Source organism: Quercus robur, chromosome 2 (assembly GCF_932294415.1).
Source record: "Quercus robur chromosome 2, dhQueRobu3.1, whole genome shotgun sequence".
Taxonomy (NCBI): Eukaryota; Viridiplantae; Streptophyta; class Magnoliopsida; order Fagales; family Fagaceae; genus Quercus; species Quercus robur.
Window position 1 is genome coordinate 59,241,913 of NC_065535.1, and position 20,379 is coordinate 59,262,291.

The 20,379-nt window shown below is 34.4% G+C and overlaps 2 protein-coding genes across 4 annotated transcripts; one reads left to right on the forward strand and one right to left on the reverse strand.

The window, feature by feature from the left end:
• The first annotated feature begins 6,971 nt into the window (after positions 1-6,971).
• LOC126714243 (uncharacterized) lies at positions 6,972-11,459 on the forward strand. Of its 2 annotated transcripts, none has more exons than XM_050414293.1 (8): positions 6,972-7,331; positions 7,997-8,064; positions 8,453-8,600; positions 8,682-8,753; positions 9,290-9,376; positions 10,278-10,363; positions 10,679-10,799; positions 11,139-11,459. In XM_050414293.1, exons 1-8 carry the CDS (start codon positions 7,038-7,040, stop codon positions 11,214-11,216), a joined length of 954 nt encoding a protein of 317 aa, XP_050270250.1. In that variant the 5' UTR covers positions 6,972-7,037; the 3' UTR covers positions 11,217-11,459. The 2 variants fall into 2 exon arrangements, with proteins under 2 accessions (XP_050270250.1, XP_050270249.1); XM_050414292.1 differs by having other exon boundaries at positions 6,974-7,331; positions 8,682-8,762.
• A 719-nt stretch (positions 11,460-12,178) lies between these two features.
• Positions 12,179-15,579, reverse strand: LOC126714244 (tetraspanin-2). 2 transcript variants are annotated; one of them, XM_050414295.1, is made up of 2 exons: positions 14,916-15,579; positions 12,179-12,737 (listed from the first exon to the last, which is right to left on the reverse strand). In XM_050414295.1, exons 1-2 carry the CDS (start codon positions 15,415-15,417, stop codon positions 12,430-12,432), a joined length of 810 nt encoding a protein of 269 aa, XP_050270252.1. In that variant the 5' UTR covers positions 15,418-15,579; the 3' UTR covers positions 12,179-12,429. The 2 variants fall into 2 exon arrangements, with proteins under 2 accessions (XP_050270252.1, XP_050270251.1); XM_050414294.1 differs by having other exon boundaries at positions 12,179-12,741; positions 14,920-15,572.
• Positions 15,580-20,379: the final 4,800 nt, after the last annotated feature.

A 20,379-nucleotide genomic window follows, 5' to 3' on the forward strand; every position in this document is an offset into this window, starting at 1 on the left:
GACAGCATTAACAAATAGAATCAATGCCTACATAATTCAGAGGACAACGCCTCTCTTAATACAGACGTCGGTTGTCATAAAACAAAAGCATACATAAGTTCACAAATGGACCATCAAAAAATACAATGTCTTGATCAAGAGCTGGAGCTCTTTCTGTCAAAGCGTCAACACACTTGTTCGCTTCACGGAAATAGTAACTCATCTACACTTAATAAATTTGGATGATTAGGGTCTTGCAATCCAATATAAGAGAACCATGAACTAAACTACAATTATACTCCTTAGTTATCCAACCATACACAACTTTAACATCTAATTCAACTTTCACTGTCGCAAGATTCAAAATTTTACACATTAATAACCCTTTCCTTAGAGTGTCCAATTATGCATCAACACCAGTAGAAACACCGATAACACAAGTAAAACCTTTTCTCTTTTTGTATTTTAGTTTTGATGTTGACCTTACAATTAGTGGTGGTCACATCATGTCACCCACCTAAGCAATGTTTCTTTCATTGTATATCCATGTAGATATATCAACTCAAAATTATAAATTTATACTCGGAAAAACTAGCAGTATCTCAAAATTTACAAGTATTATATAAGTGACACAAAATTATTATTGTACTGGTTGAATATAACTAATGTTTTAATTGCTAATGTGGCACTTGGTAGTAATACTAGTGATATTGTGTCATTTAGCTACTAACTCTATTTGTTTAGTACACTAATTCATTGTGTGTTTCTTAATTCGTAGAATGCTGACGAAGATTCTGCAGTGGATATCCAGTCTCCCGGTGATCAGCGCTTATCATCTGATGATATGCATTAGGCCATACTTTGGACCCTATTTTGGAGTAGTTACTATGACATTTTGATATTTATAATTGTTGGGGGCAAAAAAGTTTCCCTCTCGACAAATGAGATTTATGTTGGGTTGGGGGTCTAAACCGAAACTCGACGATGAGCTTGATGCACAGTCCAAAGGCTATTGGTGAAGATTCAAAGAATTCACTGTATTTTATGCCTTGGGCCTAGATTGAGATTGACAAGAATGGCTCATAAACAATCCCTACAGTAGACACGTCAGTATGGTTAAAAAACATACTGTAAAAAATAGGCCAGCAATAAAATATTTCTGCTAAAAATGACCCAGCGGTAAGGTGTTTCTGCAGAAAATAGTCTAGCGGTAAAGTAAGATAAAAAAGGATAAACCTCCGACTGTTAGCTATTTCACAGATTAAGGAAAATATCTACACTTTCAGACTCATCATCCATTAGTTCTAGAGAAGAGTCTTCTAATACAACAATATGAGGGAAAAATTCTATAGTAACACCTACATCATAACCATCAATAGTAAATGAATAAGTAAATATCATGGGTTCCATTATAACAAATAATGAAGAAAACTTAGTGTGAGATGAAAGGAGAGGGAAAGATTCCAGCTAGCGCAGCAAGATCATAATGGTGCCAAGACATGCTCGTGAATATAGTGAGTAATAAGGAACATTTCAGGCAGTATGAGTAGTAAGAGAGAGTGTGTATAGTAAAATTGATGGGGGTAGATAAGTGTTTATGAGTAGAGCTATGAAGAGTGTCTGTGAGCTAGGAGTTGGGGACTTAGTTTCTAAGTTTGAAACTAAGAAGTCAGTGACTTTTTCAGAGCTTAGAGAAGGCTTAAACAGAGAGGTTAAGGAAGAGTTCTTCTTTCTTGGTGTGTATCTTAGTGTGTTGGTGAAGCATTAATGGAAAGTTCCATCTATATTTGGGTTTTTAGGGAGTAATTAGCAAATAATCTCTGCTAAATCTTTCTCAATCTTCAGAAAATCCTTAGAAAATTGTTCCTAGGATTTCAACTAAGAGTGGTAAGCTCAACTTTTAGAAGGTTCTTGCTGTTTTGGGTAATAACAGCTGAGATTCTAACTTAGCATTGAATGTTGATTGGCCTTGGCTGGTGGGATTAGAGCATGCATTAGGCTAATGATCTTGGTTATATTGCTGCTAGAATCAGAGCTCCCTAGGACAGATTGCATCACCCCAAACCAGGTGTCAACCTTGGAGCCCTTACTGGGAACTCTGCTGGGATCCCCTTGGTGCCCTTCAAACCACATTTCCCTAAGTTTCTTCATTTGGGGTTCATGTGTTTGGTCCATAAACCAAAGAATACACATTTTTAGTATGAAAATGAATTGATTTCAAGTTGTTTCAGGAGCTTTAATAGCCTGGTCATGGCTACTCCTGGTTCATAACCAGATGGGTTAGAGAAGAAAGAAGTGACAGCTAGCTGAAACTTCCTAGCTTTCTGTCACATCACCTTCAACTTTATGTCACATAAGAAATGATGTAATTTCAGCTTGTGAAGGAAGGGTTTAACCCCTGATGGACATGTGTCATCTTCTGATTTGATTGGACAAGTTGGGACTTGATGGGAATGGGCTCTAGCTGTTTAGTTGTGCTAAAATTTGGCTGGTCAGCTCATGTAATCTCTAGCTGTTGGAATTTGTGTGTGAGCTAGGCTGGCCCAGTTGGGCTTTGTAGTTAAGCTTCTTTGGGCTTGGTTATCCCTACAAAATGAATAGTTTTGTCATGGGTGATATACATGGGACTTTATAAATCTTATAAGAGAGGTATTTCTTGAGGGATGAGTAATTATATTTCCCATGAGTGGGAGATTTAGTATATGTAAAACAAGTGTCAAAATAATATTTGAGCTTTGTAAATATGGGCCAAAGTAGCATTTGGGTTTTATGATATAGTTGCCAAAATAATATTTGGGCTTTGTAAAATAGCTGCTAAATTAGTATTTGGGCTTTGTGAAATAATGCCAAAATAATATTTGGGCTTCGTAAAATAAGTGCCAAATTAATATTTGGGCTTCGTAAGATTTTGTAAAAATATTGCCGTATAGCAACGAGCTTTTAAAGGTGCCGTATCGTAACGGGTTTTAAAGGTACCGTATCATAACGGATTTTAGAGGTGCCATATTGTAAGGAATTTTAGAGATGTTGTATCGTAATGGGCTTTAGAGATTTAGAGTGCCGTATCGTAACGGGTTTTAGAGATGTCGTATCATAACGGACTTTAGAGATGCTGTATCATAACGGGTTTTAGAGTGCCGTATTGTAACGGGCTCTAGAGGGGGGTTTTGTTGGGCCTTTTGGATTTTTCCCACAAGGTAAATGCTTTTGGGCTTTTTATAGAGATGGTATAATTTTGTGGCTCAATAGGGTAGCAATATGATGAGTATTTTTGTGAAAACCCAAGTTGGATAATATGTGGGATATAATGGATAATATTTGTAAGGGGGTCCAAGGTAATTTATAGGGCTTATATATGGAATATTTATGAAAACCCAATAACATGGAGAATATTTGGGTAATATATATGGAGAATATTTATGTGGGCTCAAAATAATTTATGGGCTTGTATGGGTATTTTTGAGAGTGGGCTAATGAAATTAAGGCCCGAAAATTTGTACCTCAACAATAATAAAGTTTCAAACTTTGATATATATACACATCATAGTTGGAAACTTTATTATAACATTCTAGACAATTGAAATGTATTATTTTGTGCATCACATTTTACATAGTTAGAATGTATTCTTTTGTGCAGGACATTCTACATAGTTGTGTAGAATGTATTATTTTGTTCATAACATTCTAGACACTTGGGATGTACTATTTTGGGTATAACATTCTAGACATTTGGGATGTAATTATTGATATGGTGTAATTAAATATATTTAGTTTGTTGGTTTAATGTGGTATTGTATTTGCTATTGGAAAATATGAATAGTGGTTCTTTACAGTTGATATAAAATATATATTGGAAAATATGTATTGTAGGTACATTACAAGTGCTATAAACTTTTTAAAAAACCTTTGGAATAGGGCATGGGCATAGGCAAGACTGTTATGCCCTATACTGGCGGTTTTCAAAGTGCTGGCATAGGTAGAACCTATTGTGGCGGTTTAAAAACGCTGGTATAGGCCTTGTTATTATATCCATTGAAGACCAATACCAACGCTTTCGAAAATGCTGGAATAGATACTACCTATGCCAGCACTTTTAAAAGCGTTGGTATAGGTTATATTCATATTTCTATAAATACCCTATAAGGACAGTTATAAAACCACTATTATAGATAGACCTATACTGGCGCTTATAAATATATATATATATATATATATATAAATATATTAAAAGGCGCTTGTATAGGCCCTTAAATCCGCTCGTATAGGTCTTCAAAGCTGTTGGTAAGGACTATCCTGATACAAGTAAAAACGACGGAACAAGGTCTGGAAAGCGTCAGGACCTATCCCAGCGCTTTTGAAAAGTGCTGGTACAAGTCCGACGACTTTGGGCCTATTCTAGCGCTTTTTGGGGCTATCCCAACGGTTTTGCAAACGCTGGGACAACCCCTTTTTTTGTAGTGTGATTTTGTTTTTATTTGATAGGTAGTACTAGTGAATTTTTTTTTAGGTTTGGTATCATTTTAAACTTAGTATGGCAATATCTTTCTATGTTAAAAAGAAAGGGGAGATGGGTGGAGGGTGTTGGTCCCTAATGTGGATGACAATCTTGTTAGAGTGGTGATCACATATGCAAAACAATATGCCTGCAAAGAAAATAGTGTCCAAACCAAGTGAGAGTCCTATTTATAAATACTGGACATATCCATTGGTGAAAATATATATTCTATCCAAAGGATACATCTCTTCTACCAAAAAAATATTGTTATGTCTGTGAAGCAATAACATCTACCAAATGGAGTTTATTGTGTGTGTGCGCATATATGTGCGTGCACCACATTATAGTGTGATCGCCAATTATAGCCATACACTAACAAGGGGACCAGTGATTTCTAATGCTATCAAGTTTTTATTAATACTCATGACCAATCAAAGTTTTCCTCTAAAGTGGAATATATTCTAATCCATTATGTATTGATTTAAAAAGGCTATTTATACATATTTTAATCACATGAGCCATTAAATCATTGTCAAGGTTGATTTGAGATGCCTTCTTAAAATAGTAAATAAATAAATAAAAGTTGATTTGAGATGGAAAGTAAAGGGAATTTTGGGCCTATTAATGTAGGCTCGAAAATCTAAAAGAGACAAGCCCACTACTCACTCCAATACAAAAAAAGGAGGCTAGTGATACTTCATGAAGAACCTCTCAAATACACTTGCTCACAAAAGGGAAGACATCAATTGAAAAAAATAACCCTTGCTATATTAAAATCATAATACAATGAGGGGAAAAAAAGAAGATGGTGAAGGAGAAAGAGACTTATTCATGCTACCGCACACACAAAAGAGTAACTTAATTTGGAAGTCCGCTTCTTACAATTAGTGTGTGTTTGGTAAAAATGATTTTTGCCAACTTATTTTTGCTACTATTTATGGGCATACTGCACTTTTTGGTACTATTCATGAGTTTTACTGTATTATTTTAGCTAACTTTTACTTTTATATAAAGTACTTTCAGCAAAAAAAATTTAGTTTCAGCAAAATAAACGAATTCCAAACAGACCCTTGGAAGATTGGGCTTAAGTTAAAGGTATGAATGTGGTTGGTGAGATAGATAAAATTTGATTAATGCATGACTTTGGGACAATGCTTTAATAGGTCAGGAACATGTCTAATATTCATCTTATTGGGAGTTCTTGGTTGCTGGATTTTTAGAAGGATGGCAGCCTTAAGTTATTGCCTTTTTTGGGTTATTATAACAATCCAATTTGGATAATCTATCGGATTAGCCAAACCAGCTTTTCTATGCATTTTTAGGGAAAACGACCCATTGAAGAGCTTACTAAATTTGAGTAATCTCGCTAATTAGCATTTAATGAAGTCAGAATATTTTTCATGGTTTGAAGTAATTAGGATAAAATTTTGAGCAAATACAGTATGATCAATCAGTTATTTTTGTTTTTCTATATTTTATTTGTGGCCTACGCATGGGCTTGCTTATGAGGTTTTGGATTTTCTATTTTTGTGGCCTCCTGTGCCACTGCTAACGTTTGAACTATTTCTTTACAAATTCTTTTCATGAACTCACTCACATTTGATAAATTCTCTTTTAATGCTCGTTTTCAATTATGATTCCAAATGGATTACAATTTTGCTTTTGCCTTAGTAAAAGCACCCACCATCACCAATAAGGAGCCTTGTCTCCAAATTTTTTGTTTTTTTGGGAGACCCAACTCTTTTACAATTTGGAGTCCTCCTTTTGCTGCCATGATTTCTCTTTCTCCGGCATTCATAACCTATCTTTAGAGATTGTCCCATCCACATTCACTTTGAAAATGTCAATTATTTATTGGAGGTTTAGACAATTGTAAATAACTATTTAAATTAAATTGTTACTTAATTAATGACTTGGTCAGTCAAAGAAGTTTTGCTTCTGATTTAGACTATTTTTTTTTAAAATAAAATAATTTGGAGGAAATTTCTATTCCCTTCAACCATATAAGACTTTTTTTTTTTGGCCCACGGATTATCAAAATCAAATCGAATTTTCTTTCGTGCCATATGTGCTTAAGACTTTTTTTTTCTTCCCAGTCCAAAATTAGTTCTCAAAAGTCTAGTTTCCGTGTAGAAACAAATTCTCCAAATTTATGATCAACCTTTCGGTTTTTTTTTTTTGTTTTTGATTTTTGATGAGTCAACCTTTTGCCTTTCGGTTAAGTGATCTTACAAGTTACAACGAAAATTATATTCCCATGATCCATATAAGACCTTTTCTTTGGGGCTAAGAAATCCATATAAGATAATTCCAATGATCCATCATCCATATAATAAAAGACATAATTTTTGGGCTAAGAAATCCATATAAGACAATTGAGATTGAACACATAGCCACGTAACTGCATGTCCATCACTAGTATGTGATCAAAAAATTCCAAGCCATGACCAAACACTGTACATACTCATCGTACAGATGTTCCAACGTTTATATAATATAACCACACGTACGTAAGCAAAAGTTGAATAGTAAACATACTAACATGTCCCAGTGAAGGTCAAATATGGCCAATCGTATTGGACTCAGAATACATCACAGGCTGCCAGTAGTTCTAGCTGGTGGTGTGTATCCTTGTTCATCCTCTTACTCAGTCACTTGTGCCATTGGTTCTGTACATCCTAGTCTATCAAAAGCACTGAAGAAGTGGACAAGTGGAGGAGGAGGAGGCAGAGCCCCTCGGCGCTTGATATTGGGACTTGGGTTTTCATTTTGGACTCAGTATATGAGCATGGCTGGTGGTTCTGTTGGAGGGAATTCTTTCATTGCCTTTGCTAGACAAAAGGGTGCTGTTGAAGAGGTAAATCTTTCACCATTCATTTACTTGAATGTTGGTTTAGTTTCTGGGTTTTCTTGCATGTTCAATTTTGAAGACTGGTTGGTACTGTATTGATGAAATGCTGTGATAGACTTGAATTTTCAAAGAGTAATCCATGTTTCTTGGTTTGGTTTCTGGGAATTTGATTAATTGCTCTGGGAATTTGATTAATTGCATTTGTTTAGCTTCTGGGCTGGTATTATTTGGTTATTTCGAGAATTGGTGGATGGTAATATAAAGAAGACAATTAATTTAATGGGTGGTGCATTGATGAATTTTGTTCATTGATTATTAATTTAGATATTTTAGTGCTTGGTCTTTTCGTTTTGGAATCATTGTGATCGATTCATGCTGAAAAAATGGGGATAGACATTAGTGCAGACAAGAATTCCAAACATGAAATAAAAAATTGTGCAGTGGATATCATTGTTTTTATCAAACCAATTGTATAGTGGTTATCTGAAATACTTGGATTCTATTCTGCAAATTAAATTTACATAGTGCCAATTCAGGGTACCAACTTCCAAGGCCATTGCTAAAGGATAATGTACTAGGCTCTGAATTGTTTAAATTGTTGCTTGAATTTTATTGTTCTTTTTCATACTTGATGACATTGCCAACAATCTGCATTTTATCTCCTCTCAAAGATATTGAAGAATGCGGAATGGCCAGAGCAGTTCCCCTTCAAAGAGGAGGACTTCCAGCGCTTTGATGAGTAAAGGCTCTAAACTAAATTTTTTATTGGCATCAATTTCTGTTCTCAGTCCTGTTTATTTCTTAGGGTTTTGAATTTGCTTTTATGCTTTTGAGTGTTCTGTTTTTAATGCCTGAAGTGACTTCATTTCCTTGACAATCTATAGCAGCTTATATTAACCACAATTTTCAATCCCTGATGTAGGCCTGGTAGTGTGAAATAGTATTCTGCAATTTCATTTTGTTAAAAAAGCCATATAATAAGAAATTGGAATCTGGAGAAACTGTTAGGGTTGGCTTTTGGTTTCTAAAGAAGCTACAATCAAACTGAAATTCCAGTGCTGTATTGCTCAGGTTAAGTACTAGGATTAAATTGTGTATCTCTGAAGCATTACAATTGATTTCTGTAGGTCACCAGATTCATTGTTCTACGAAACCCCACGCTTGGTAACACATATTGATGATCCTGCCATTGCTGCACTGACCAAGTATTACTCAGAGGTCTTTCCTCCTAGCAACACTCCAGGAGTAAGCATCTTGGATATGTGTAGCAGTTGGGTAAGAAATTTCTTAAATCTTTAGGTCTTGTTATTTCACATATTTATGTTGTCATAACCTCATTATCAACCTTATATTTAGGTCAGCCATTTCCCAGCAGGATACAAGCAAGATCGGATAGTTGGATTAGGCATGAATGAAGAAGAGCTGAAGGTGAATCCGGTGAGATCATGCTTTTATTTGTTATATCCTTTTGCTAACCATTGGTGGTGATGTTTTTTGATGACTGACCTATAATCAAACAATCCAAAGTTTGAACTTTGTGCCCCTTTTTAAGGCTGAATTTGATAAGTGCAGTTATATATAATTATTTACTCTCAATTAGGGTCCCACTGCTTGAATGTAATTGGTAAGTGAGATTTATCGAAATTTAAGCTAATTCCCATATGGTAATATCTTGTGTAAAATTCAACAAGAGAACCCTAGCCCTCTAAAGAGGCGCCCATGAAATAGTTATGATCCGCAGAAATTCAATCAACAGCATGCATTCGTGGGTAACATATCATATGTAATAATATAAAATAAAGTGTACACATGTATGTATGGACTAACAGTAAGAGGTCTTAAATATTAGATTTTTTCCACCAAAAAAAAATTTAGATTATGGTTTGTGTGCATTTCATATTTGCTGATGCGGAAATGGTAGTTATGAACCTAGACACATCTAATTCAAACTACTGACCCTGCAGGTTCTGACTGAGTATGCTGTGCAAGACTTAAATCTGAACCCTAAAATCCCTTTTGAAGATAATTCCTTTGATGTTATTACTAATGTGGTATGTACAAAATTTTCCTCTCTCTCACATTATTTATCCTCCATTTCAGTAACAAGTGCAAGCAGTGCATGTTTAGCATTTAAATTTTGAAAATTCTCTTTGGAATAGTAGTATGTCTGCACTTAACCAAGTTTTTTTATTTATAAATTCTTGTTAAAGCTTAGGCTTCAATTGGTTATGATCTTAAAGGTGTGGCTAGCCTCACTAGATCTGAAAACTGTTGGGGATATTTACAACAGAAATGCTCTATAGTTCTACGAGAACTATAGACTACAATGATTTCATTGTGTAGTGAATTTGCAGCTACCATGTAAGATTGAAAAATAGAGTAATATCTTTATGTGCATAATTTCAAAAACTTGTCTTGCTGGAATTTATTCTGTGTGTTTATTGATGAAATTTCCCACCCCATTTGTCAATCAGCTGACTAAAAGCACTGTGATTGGCCTTAAATGACAACTTTTTAGATATGAACTCATATAATTTGCTTTAGCAGGGAATTAATCATGTACCATTATTTTTGTATAATTTCACTGCAGTCTGCTGAAGCAGAGGTTTGAGCGATTCATCTTAATGACAACTTAAGGCCTTTTTTATTTTCAAGCATCTAAATTACATAAATCACAGAACTTTTTTTCCTTTTTTGGTGGAGAAGGGCAATTTGAAGGGAACAGTGGGAGTTCATGTTTTATGTTTTTGTTCTCCTAGAACTTGTGGTGGCAAACTTGTGCTGTGATTGTTCTCTACTTAGAAATTTGCTACCCATCCAATCTGTGCTAAGATTTCTGTCTTAAAGTTTTTTATATGTGCGAGATCTGTCCAAATAACTCCTTATTAAGTGTGCTGTTAAAGAAATAATGTTTTAACATGCTCTGGTATCTGAATTCTTTACAACCGGCAGGTCAGTGTTGATTATCTAACAAAGCCTTTAGATATTTTCAAGGAGATGCGCCGGGTTCTTAAGCCAGGTGGACTGGCCATAATGAGGTGAAATTTTGTCCATTTTCAATTAAGTTAAAAGTAAGACTAACTACAATTGTTGTTATCTGATAAAACTATCTGTTTCAATGAAGTCATGGAAATTTTAACAATATAACTTGGTAAATTCTACATACTCAAATGATGTATGGCCTGATATGTCAGCATGCGCAAAAATCTTTTCCTATTTCATTTTGCACCGAAACAAATAAAGCTCTGTCATGCACATTTGCTCCCTTTTCAAAGCCCATCTTTCTTTTCTTATCTTGCATGTCTGCATTCTATTCGGCCATTTCTAACTTCGTGATATTGATTACAAACCAGCTTTTCCAACCGTTGCTTTTTTACAAAAGCAATTTCAATATGGACGTCAACTGGTGATGCTGATCATGTTTTGATTGTTGGATCATATTTCCATTATGCTGGAGGATTTGAACCTCCCCAGGTAATTAACATCTGAGTTCTACATTTTCTTTTTGGTCCTCTCTAAAGCAAGTGGCAATTGGAGAATAGCCATAAAAATGTTCTCAGATAAATGCATCATATTGCTCACCTGTTGATCAGTTAATTTTGAGGACAACTAGTCACTTGGCACTTGGCAGTAACCACTGTCACGTTATTCTCTTTCCAGACTTCTTCCTCCATAAATTTACTTACCTCTGGTTCTTCTATAGAAATGCTCAGAGTGTGTGTGCTAGCTTGTGCTCATACACACTAAGCATATATCCCTTCGTGAGCCCCCATATATAGGGTAAGCCACTAACTATGTTGCATTTGTCTGCAGGCTGTGGATATCTCTCCTAATCCCGGACGCTCAGATCCTATGTACATCGTATACTCTAGAAAGGTATCCACGGCTTAGGAGAGAACAAATTTGAGGATTTGTGGTTCTCTGTCTTCTAATTAGTAGCATAATTCTGGGAATAATTTCTTTGTAACATGCATGTAATTTAATGGCGATGGTTCCACTTTTTGTAATAGAGCTGAAAATACGTTGAAGAGGGGAGAGGAGCGATATTTTATATATTCTAATCTGCAGTCTAAATAAGCTTAAGGGGCATTTTTGGTTGCAATATATAATTCTATTATAGGGGAAGTTGTTTGATACTTTGATGTCGATGGCTGTTAAATTACTTGATTATTACTACCATCGTTTTATTTTTTCTGGACTGGAGTGCCATCTGAGCATATAATTTGGTATTGTAGTATAAAATACTTCTTTTAAAAACAAGAGCCTTGATTTCAAAGATGCTTACTAACCTAGTAATGAATAAAATATGGAACACACCCAATTTTACAACATGCTAGAGTAGTCAATTATGATTGATGGACAATCGACCACTTCAGCAAGTTGTGAAATTAGGTGTGTCCATAGTATTTGTTGCTTGGTAATTCAGGTATGTTCTAGCTGCACATGCAATGTGTACTCGGTGCTAATTTCTTGTTTCTTGCTCTGTAACTATGAATAGATTAATAGTAGCTCAAGATCTTGAAACACTTATAAAAAAAATGCCTGTTTCCTCAGCCCTACACAAAACATGTTTACACTACCAACCTCACTGACAGTTTCTTATATCATAATCATGTATAAGAAATATGTATGGGAGATCTTGAAACATTGGAAAGCGCTCATTATCTCCTTCCCAGTTGGTGATGTCGGTGCCTTTTACCTAAGCACACACATATAAAAAGGCTTAATTGATGTGAGTGCTCTTGCATGTGATGATGTCTGCAATTAAGTGTTAATTATTGAAGCTTGAAAGTAATGGACTTTATCTAAGAAGCAACCACCACCATTGAAAATAGAAGAATCTTACACTCACGGAAAGCTAATTATTTGGATTCTATTCTCATTTTCAACAGAAAATTACATAAAATAGTCACTACTCAGGATTTGCAAACTCTTTTTTCCCAACTTGCTTTTCACTCTATGTTTCATTCTAGATAGAAAAGAACAGAGGAATATATACACTGGTGGTGAAAACTGAAAAAGACACTTTTCATCAAAGGATTAAGAAAAGAACACAAACCAATACCAACACCTATGACAAGTGGGAATGTGTTTGGGACCAAGATCAAACCCAACCCTGTTTGTAGCGGCGGAAAAGGTCCTCAGTTTGGGCATTCTTGAAGGCACTGCAGGCAATGACATAGACCCATATGAGCACCACCACTGCCACAATAAGAATCACATTGACTTTCCTCCATTCTTTTCTCAGGTTCCCCAACAGACCAGCCTTGCAGGAGTTACAATTATAGCACAGTAAGCTCTGGTCATTGCTCCACAAGAGGCAGTCTGGGTCAGCCAATTGGTTCGCTGGGTTTACCCACAATGTTGGGTTCACATAATTGAACCCACAAGCTGTTGGAGGTTTACAACATCCTGACTGTAGCACCAAAAGAACTAAAACTTATTGTTCAAGAAAAATACAATGATAATAATAACAATAGAGAAACAACAAAAGGCAAAAAGGATAAACGCCCCCACAAAAATATGTCAGTATATAAGCAAAAGCTGGCAACCATAACCATCTCTTTTATCTTTTGCAATAAAGACAAAACCATGACTCAATCATTCTAGGTTGGTTATATTACTTTAATCAGGTCTATATTTCATAATTTATCATAATAATAGCTTTGGAAGGTACCTCACTCTTGGCACAAACACTGATGGGAACAAGTTCCTTCCATTAAAGTATAGGGAAGACCCCACACAGCCTGGGATGTTTTCTTTCTAAGCAAAATGTTAAATTTACTATAAATTTTATTATAAAAGGTTTACAAATCGAACAACCTGATTGGTGTCATTTCAACAGAACCTTTTTTTTTTTTTTTTTTTTTTTTTTGTGATTGAACTCTGAAGCAACACTCTTACTTCTAGCTCATTCTTAAGTCATGCTGATCTAGAGCTCGCATAGATAAAGAATAGTCCAGCACTCAAGCATGGACCGCATTGATTCCCTAGTACTGAGTAGGGTAAGGTAAGCATGAATTTCGTGGCCTACTGCTTAGCTATAAAATTAACTTTTTAGTGGGTCCAAATGAACTCTTTATTATAAGGTAGAACTGGACTAGGATTTGAAGTTTCAACCTCTCGTCGTGTCCTACTTAACTGAATTCGTGCACCCACTTCAATTTCATCATGAATTACAATCGTAAATTAAACCACCATGTTCAGATTTCAGAATTGCAAATAACGTTAAAATCAGCCATAAGTTAATCTTGGCAAGTGACCGGTCCAAGACGGCACCGTACATATCCAAAACAGGTGATAAACTGATAATTATCCCAACTGATGCTATTGAACAACCTGCATATATATATATATATATATATATATATATTCCTTATAATATAGAAATCTCTCCCATTATAATATGAAAATATCTCTTCGCCTTATAAATCTCAAATTTTATATAAAAAATAAAAAATTAAATCTCAAATGTATGATGAATCGAACCTTAAATTTAAGAAATATAAACTTTTTTACATTTTATTTTTTCGCAATTTACTAAAGTGAGAATTTGTAATTCATATAACATTATTTTCATGTGAATCATAACATTTTTATCATGCATTAATCACGACATTGTCATTTGAACTTTGTGAAAAAAAAAAAAATAAAAGTAAAAATGTGTTAAAAATTTTATATCTTTGTAGCTGTCCACATAACTATAAGTTATATATTATTGCTATTATTAAAAAAAAAATTATATATATACATATATGATAGAATTTTATACTATAATGTCCACTTCATAATAATAATTTTTTATTTTCAAAGATACCAATTAATTTTGGCATTTTACTACTTGAACTCATAATATTATTGTAGGCTTAAAACATGTTTTTTTGAACACCCCCCTCCAAAAAAAAAAAAAAAACAATGGTCTAGCGACTAAGGGGGTGTTTGGTTTGTATTTTTAAATAACCATTTTCAGTTTTTAAACAACATTTCACGTATTTCAATACACTTTTTTACCCACACATATTTCCACAAATATTTTCAAACAATAATTTTCAGTTTTTAAATGCATGTACCAAACGAGCCCTAAGCAACAAAAACGTACGTCTCAACCTGCAAGTCAAGGTAAGAACTTGTTTTTGGGCTACAGAAGCTGCTTTAGAAACTATCCATTATCTTTGGGACCAAAAAGTCGTCAATGATAGCCACTGACACAACGGCGCAGCGGTGGCATTTAGTATAGTGTAAAAACCTTAAAGTCTAGTTTGGATGCACCAAATTGACATTCAATCTTATACAATACACAATGTAGCTATTGTTTTCCACTTTCTCCGTAAACCAACGGCAAATTAAAATTTCCCATCTATCATATACATCTTAAAAAATTCTTAACCTAACCACCAAATTAAACTAATGAAAAAAAGTATACATCTTTTTCCATCAAAAAAGTCTTAAAAGCCAATAACACCCATGCCTAAAAAGTAAATTGCCTAAAATATTACCCCATGTAGAGCCTTTTAACTTTAGTGTTGTTTTTCAAATAATTGATCCATTTACTCTAAAAACTTGTAGTGAGAGAGTAAAGTAGTGAAAGACTTGCCTGAAGAGGAGAGATATTAGCAGAGAAGAACTGATCAGAAGTGATGTAATTCTGGGTAAGCCTAGCACAAACATTAGACTCAGCCAAACAGGACCTAATCTTACCCCAATTATCAGAACTGGTTACATGGTCCCTGAGCCACTGTGAGAACCCATCAATCCTGTACTCCTTGTAGCCTCTACCAGGCACAGAATAGGAGCCATCTTGGCGCGTGACAGTGAAGGCGAAGATAAGGAGGATAAGGAGGAGAGCGATGAGAATGGCCATGCATATGAGGTAAAAAGCCAAGAGACCCTGCTTGTTCCAGTAAGCACCGACAAAGCCAGCCAGAGAGACGAGGAGGATGAGAAAGCCTAGGATGACCACAGGCCATCGGAAGTAGTGGGTGCACTCGTTGTCTGGCTTTGAAGCTAGCCATATGCCTGCGGCTATGATGGGGATGGAGGCTAGGAAGGCTATGAAGTTCAGTATTGCTGTTATGTTGTTGCTCACTCCCATGGTTATTGAATTGGTTACAAGTTTTGGACTAAAAGAGAGAGTTTAATAGAAAGAGAGAGAGAGAGAGTGTGAGGGAAAAGAGAGTAGCGAGTGATGAAAAGATATGGGTTCGTGGGTTTGGAGTTTTTAGGACTTTTTGTAGTGCTTTCTTGGTTTCACACTTTTTTTTTTTTTTTTTTTTTGTGGGTGAAATTCTTGGTTTCACACTTCTACTATATTTTTAGTTGTCTTGGACCAAGAGGTATCACAATTAGCGTATGTTATACGAGAGTCAAGTGGAGTACGCTTTTCGGTTCAAACTCAATCCGCTAGCCAAACCGCTGGTCGGTAAAAGGGCATATTCACATTTACCGTCTAAAAAATTTAACTTTTATAGCAGCCTAAAATACTATTTTATTTATTTTAATAATCTACTCTATAATTGTGCCCAAGATTCCTTTTTATGGTATTAGGTTAAATTCAGGTGAATTGGTAGAGTCATGTTATTATTTTTTAAAATAGAGATTTGACTAATTATATTTTTCTCTTTAAATTAAGGGTTTATAATAGAGACGTCACTTATTTAATTATTGGAATAAATAAGAAAACCAAAATTAAAAAATTCTTCGTTTTATTAATTTGAAATTGAATTTACATTGATTATAGGAAATTACATGGCTTTGGTCTTAGATACAATCTAAGATAAAATACATAACTTTATTTCCTAGTTACAATCTAAAAATTGAAAATTACATGGATAAGTATTTGATCTATTAACTCTTGATCTAAGTTCGGTGGCTATGTTATAAGATGGGAAGGAGTTAGGCACCCACCTTACCCGGTGAATACGGTCTTCTAGACTATGGTAGCTAACATTCATATCACATCATCCAATATGTTATCAATCAATTTGAATGTTAAATTTAATGAGTATGCATGTGATAATCCCTAATTCTATTTATTAAGCATTTAATTTGGATTGAAAAAAATAATTCTAGTAAATGTGTGTGGATAGTGATATCTTAGATTCAAGGATTTGAAAAAATTATTAAACAAACACATTTTTCATGTGGATTTAAGATCAAAACTAGTGCTATGCATGAATATGTGATAAACAACCAAGAACATGTGAAGAACACATAAGAACATTCAAACACATTCAAGGAATTTAAATAAACACTAATATGCTCTAATCTTAAATTAACATTATAGCAATATGAAAAACGAGTTAAGGATAGAGATTATACTTGCATGCAAGATCCACACGAAGGAAAAATGAGGCTATTGGTGAAAGTCCTAAGGGTGGAGGAGAAAAGAAGAACTAGGAGAAGGAGAGTGAGTCTCGCTCAATATTTTGAGTCTCAAGAATATTAAGATATGACAAGATTACTCTACTTCACTAGAACTCAAGAGAAAATGAGAGAGAGAGTTTTTGTGTGCTTTGAAATGGAGGAGAGAGGGGGTTTATAGTAGTAGTGGAGAAAATATGAATGGAATGTCATTTAATGAGGGTTGACAAAGAATCATGAACCTAGATAGTTTTTAGGGAAATCAGGTGCATTAAATTTAGAGATTGGTGGGAGTGAGGAGTGTGAGAGTGCCCTTTTCGTGACACTCAGGCCCAAGGATCCCGGGCCTAAATGAAAAGGAGGATTTGGTGGACCGGGCCTTGACTCACCGCAGCTAACGAACTGTTTAAGAATCAAGTGAAATGCAAAGAATACTCCTGACAATATAAAGAAAATGACAAACAAGGATATCGAAGAGTGCCAAAAATTAACAAGGTAAATTCAGAAGGAAAGAGACAGGATTAGTAAAGCGATAAAAATTAGTGCTGTGGGGATCCTGGGAAATATGAAGCAATGTTTCATTAATACATTATCTGTTTGATTACAGAAAGCTCACTAGGACGTGATACAAGGTTCAATCAAGCTCAAAAATTGCAGTCTTGAATGACTATTTTAGCCTTCAAAACTTGCAAAGTTTGATTCTCGTTGAATCCGAGTATGTGCAATAGTGGCTTTTACAGGATACCGGGAAGCAATATTTGTTTTTCCCTTAATATTTTCTCTTCACTCTCGATTTTTCTGATAGTTTTTCTAGAGAATTTCTTCTTTCTTATCTTTCTCACTTTTTCGCTGCTTCCTTCTTCACAACCCATCCCCTCCTTTTATAATGGAGTTTTCTGGGCTTCCCGGGGAACCATTGGTTCTCCTGTTTTGCTCTTTTGCAAACAGAGCATGTCCTGTCCCCATCGTCTCGGTAAGTCCCTTTTCCGTTTCTTCTCATTCTTTCCTTCTCTCAGTTCTGATTCTTTTGAAAGCTTCCGGTTGGCCATCTTCTTTGGGACGTGCTGAGGTATGCCTTCTCGGCATCCCTATTTCTGGCGTCTTCCACTTTTCCTTTTCTTTCCTATTTGGGCGGAATCCTGTTCTGCCATTTTTGAAAGTCGTTTGTTATCATTCTTCTTCCCTGTCTTGGTTCCCCGAGGCCTTTTCTGTCTGTGCCATGAGAGGTTGCTCGCGTTTTGCTTTTATTTCTTGTTTTCTTCTTCTGTCTTCTTTCTATCGATCTGTCCCATTCTTCCTTTTTCTTTGTGCCTGAAGGGATCCGTGCTTATTGATGGTTCCTGAGGATCCTTGCTTCTTATACTTTGCTGTGGTCCTCTTTTTTTGGATGCTTCTTTTTTCTGGGCTTTAGGATCCTCTGGGCCTTTCTTTTATTCCCTTATGGGTCTCCCGTATCTATTTCTTTGGGCTCAGCTTGAATTTTCCTTTTGGGCTGGACTTGTTCTTTTTTGGGCTTATTTCACTATGACCCTTTTTTTTAGACCTCAACAAGGAGCAAGCAAAATTCGGTTTTTCCGTAACTATTGTAACAGCCTGTAGAGCCAAATTCAAAAAATCATATCTTTCTCAATTCTGATCGGAATTGTCTCGTTCTTGTACTCAAATTAAAGCCCCAGATTTTTAGTTTCTGGAAAAATTAACCTCATTCACAAATTCAAAATATTCTGAGAGATATTAACTAAATGGTGAGCAGAGGTCATTTGTTATAAAATAATTTCAGCACAATTAACATTAATAGGTCTCAAATTCGTTTCTAATTAACATTAATAGGCTCCAATTACTCTCATTTCAGACTTAATTAGTTCCAAATTTACCCTACTTAAAAGATAATTTCACAAATTACTCATTGAATAATTAATGTTTAACTATCTAATTAATTAAGTGTGTGCAACCTTACCATAAAATGTAGCTTTAGCTAATCAAATTATGACATGTCATTAATCTTAAATTGATTATAATTATAATCAATTGGAATCAATTATTCATAATCACATATAGCCGGACTCAATTTGTGATAATGCATCTCGGCCATTAAAACTTGATTTGATGATAACTTTTAATCTGATGGTCCGATTAAGGCTTATAACCAGTTGATTTGATCATTACAACATTAAGATCATTTTGCTGAAATGAGATTAAGGATTTAATGATCAAAATCAAGATGCATATTCCCAATGTGAAATTACCGTTTTGCTCTCCATGTGAGGTTAAATATAGGTTGCAAAATGAGGTGTCAACAATAAAACACGGTAAAAGTTTTATATTAACATTCAACACATTAAAATAATATAAACAACACAATAAAATAATATATTTAACATAATAAACAATAACTACAACCATCAATACATTAAAATACTTTTTTTTAACACTCTACACTAAAATATTATTTTTTGTTTTGAGTTTTGAGCTATATTGGGCTGCTATCAAAACTCATATACTTTTATCTTTAGCTTCTTTGTTGTAGAAGCTGTTTTAAGGGAATTGGTTGCTAAATTGACTTTTTAGTCAATTTAGCAACCTTACTTCTTTGGGGTTCAAATTCCGCCGCTAACTAATAAGGAGCAATCGTTATGGAATGGACACTTTAAGTTAAAATTCTATATATATAAAGTGGAGTACATGTGCTCTCGGTAGTAGTCTTTGATTACTCGAGATCCAAATATCTGAGTTAGTCTAATAATGATCTTAAAACAAAAACAATAATTGTCAATTGGTCTAATAGTTATAAAAACAATGTAATTTTAATTTTTCAGTTTCTTTTTTTTTTTTGGGGTAAAATTTGCTCTTGTATAGTTGTATCTACTAAAGTTTAAATCATTTGTGTCTTCAAAGTCTTCATATGGTTCCACCAATTTTTTTTATTCGCTTTGGTAGATAATTTTGTAATTTATATTGAAAATAAAAATTTTAAGAATTTCACTATGAAAATCGCCAAAAGATGAATTTTCATCAAGCATAATTTTTTTTAGGAGATGATGAGTTCTTTTTGTTATAATAATAATAAAATTATTATTTATTTATTTATTTTTGTATATGTATAATATCAAACTAGACAATTTATGTATACTTATTAAAGTTTAAAAGATGATAAGTTCTCCTAAAAAATTATCTTGTGAATATACAAAAGTCAAAGTTGATAATTTTGTATACAATATTTTTATAAATTATGACCTACTCTAGTATTTAAATATTAAGGTTTATATTGCTGGGTATGTTTTAAAATTAATTGGGTATGTTCAAAGCTTAAGCCCATAATATTTTGTTGTAAAGCCGAAACCCATGCTCTAGAATTTTCCTTGGCTGGTGTGGGAATTTTTGGCAGCAAACAAAACCCTCAATGATCTCATATTTCCTTAGAAAAATAGTCAGCCGCACCTTCCCCTGTTTTGCAGAAAATACATAGTAGCTTGCGGCATCAATTCCTTTGTTTTTGCCTTTCCCTTTTCACTCTAATCATCTTTAGCTACTTCCTTTTTTAGAGCTCTAAGACTATCAAAATTCTGCATATATGATATTAATTGAAAACAATAAAACACATATTACTTTGATACTTTAGCTCCTCTATTTTTGCTGAAAATTTTCTCTTGGGCATTTGTGACGAGTTTGAAACCCTGTTTGTGAATGCATATTA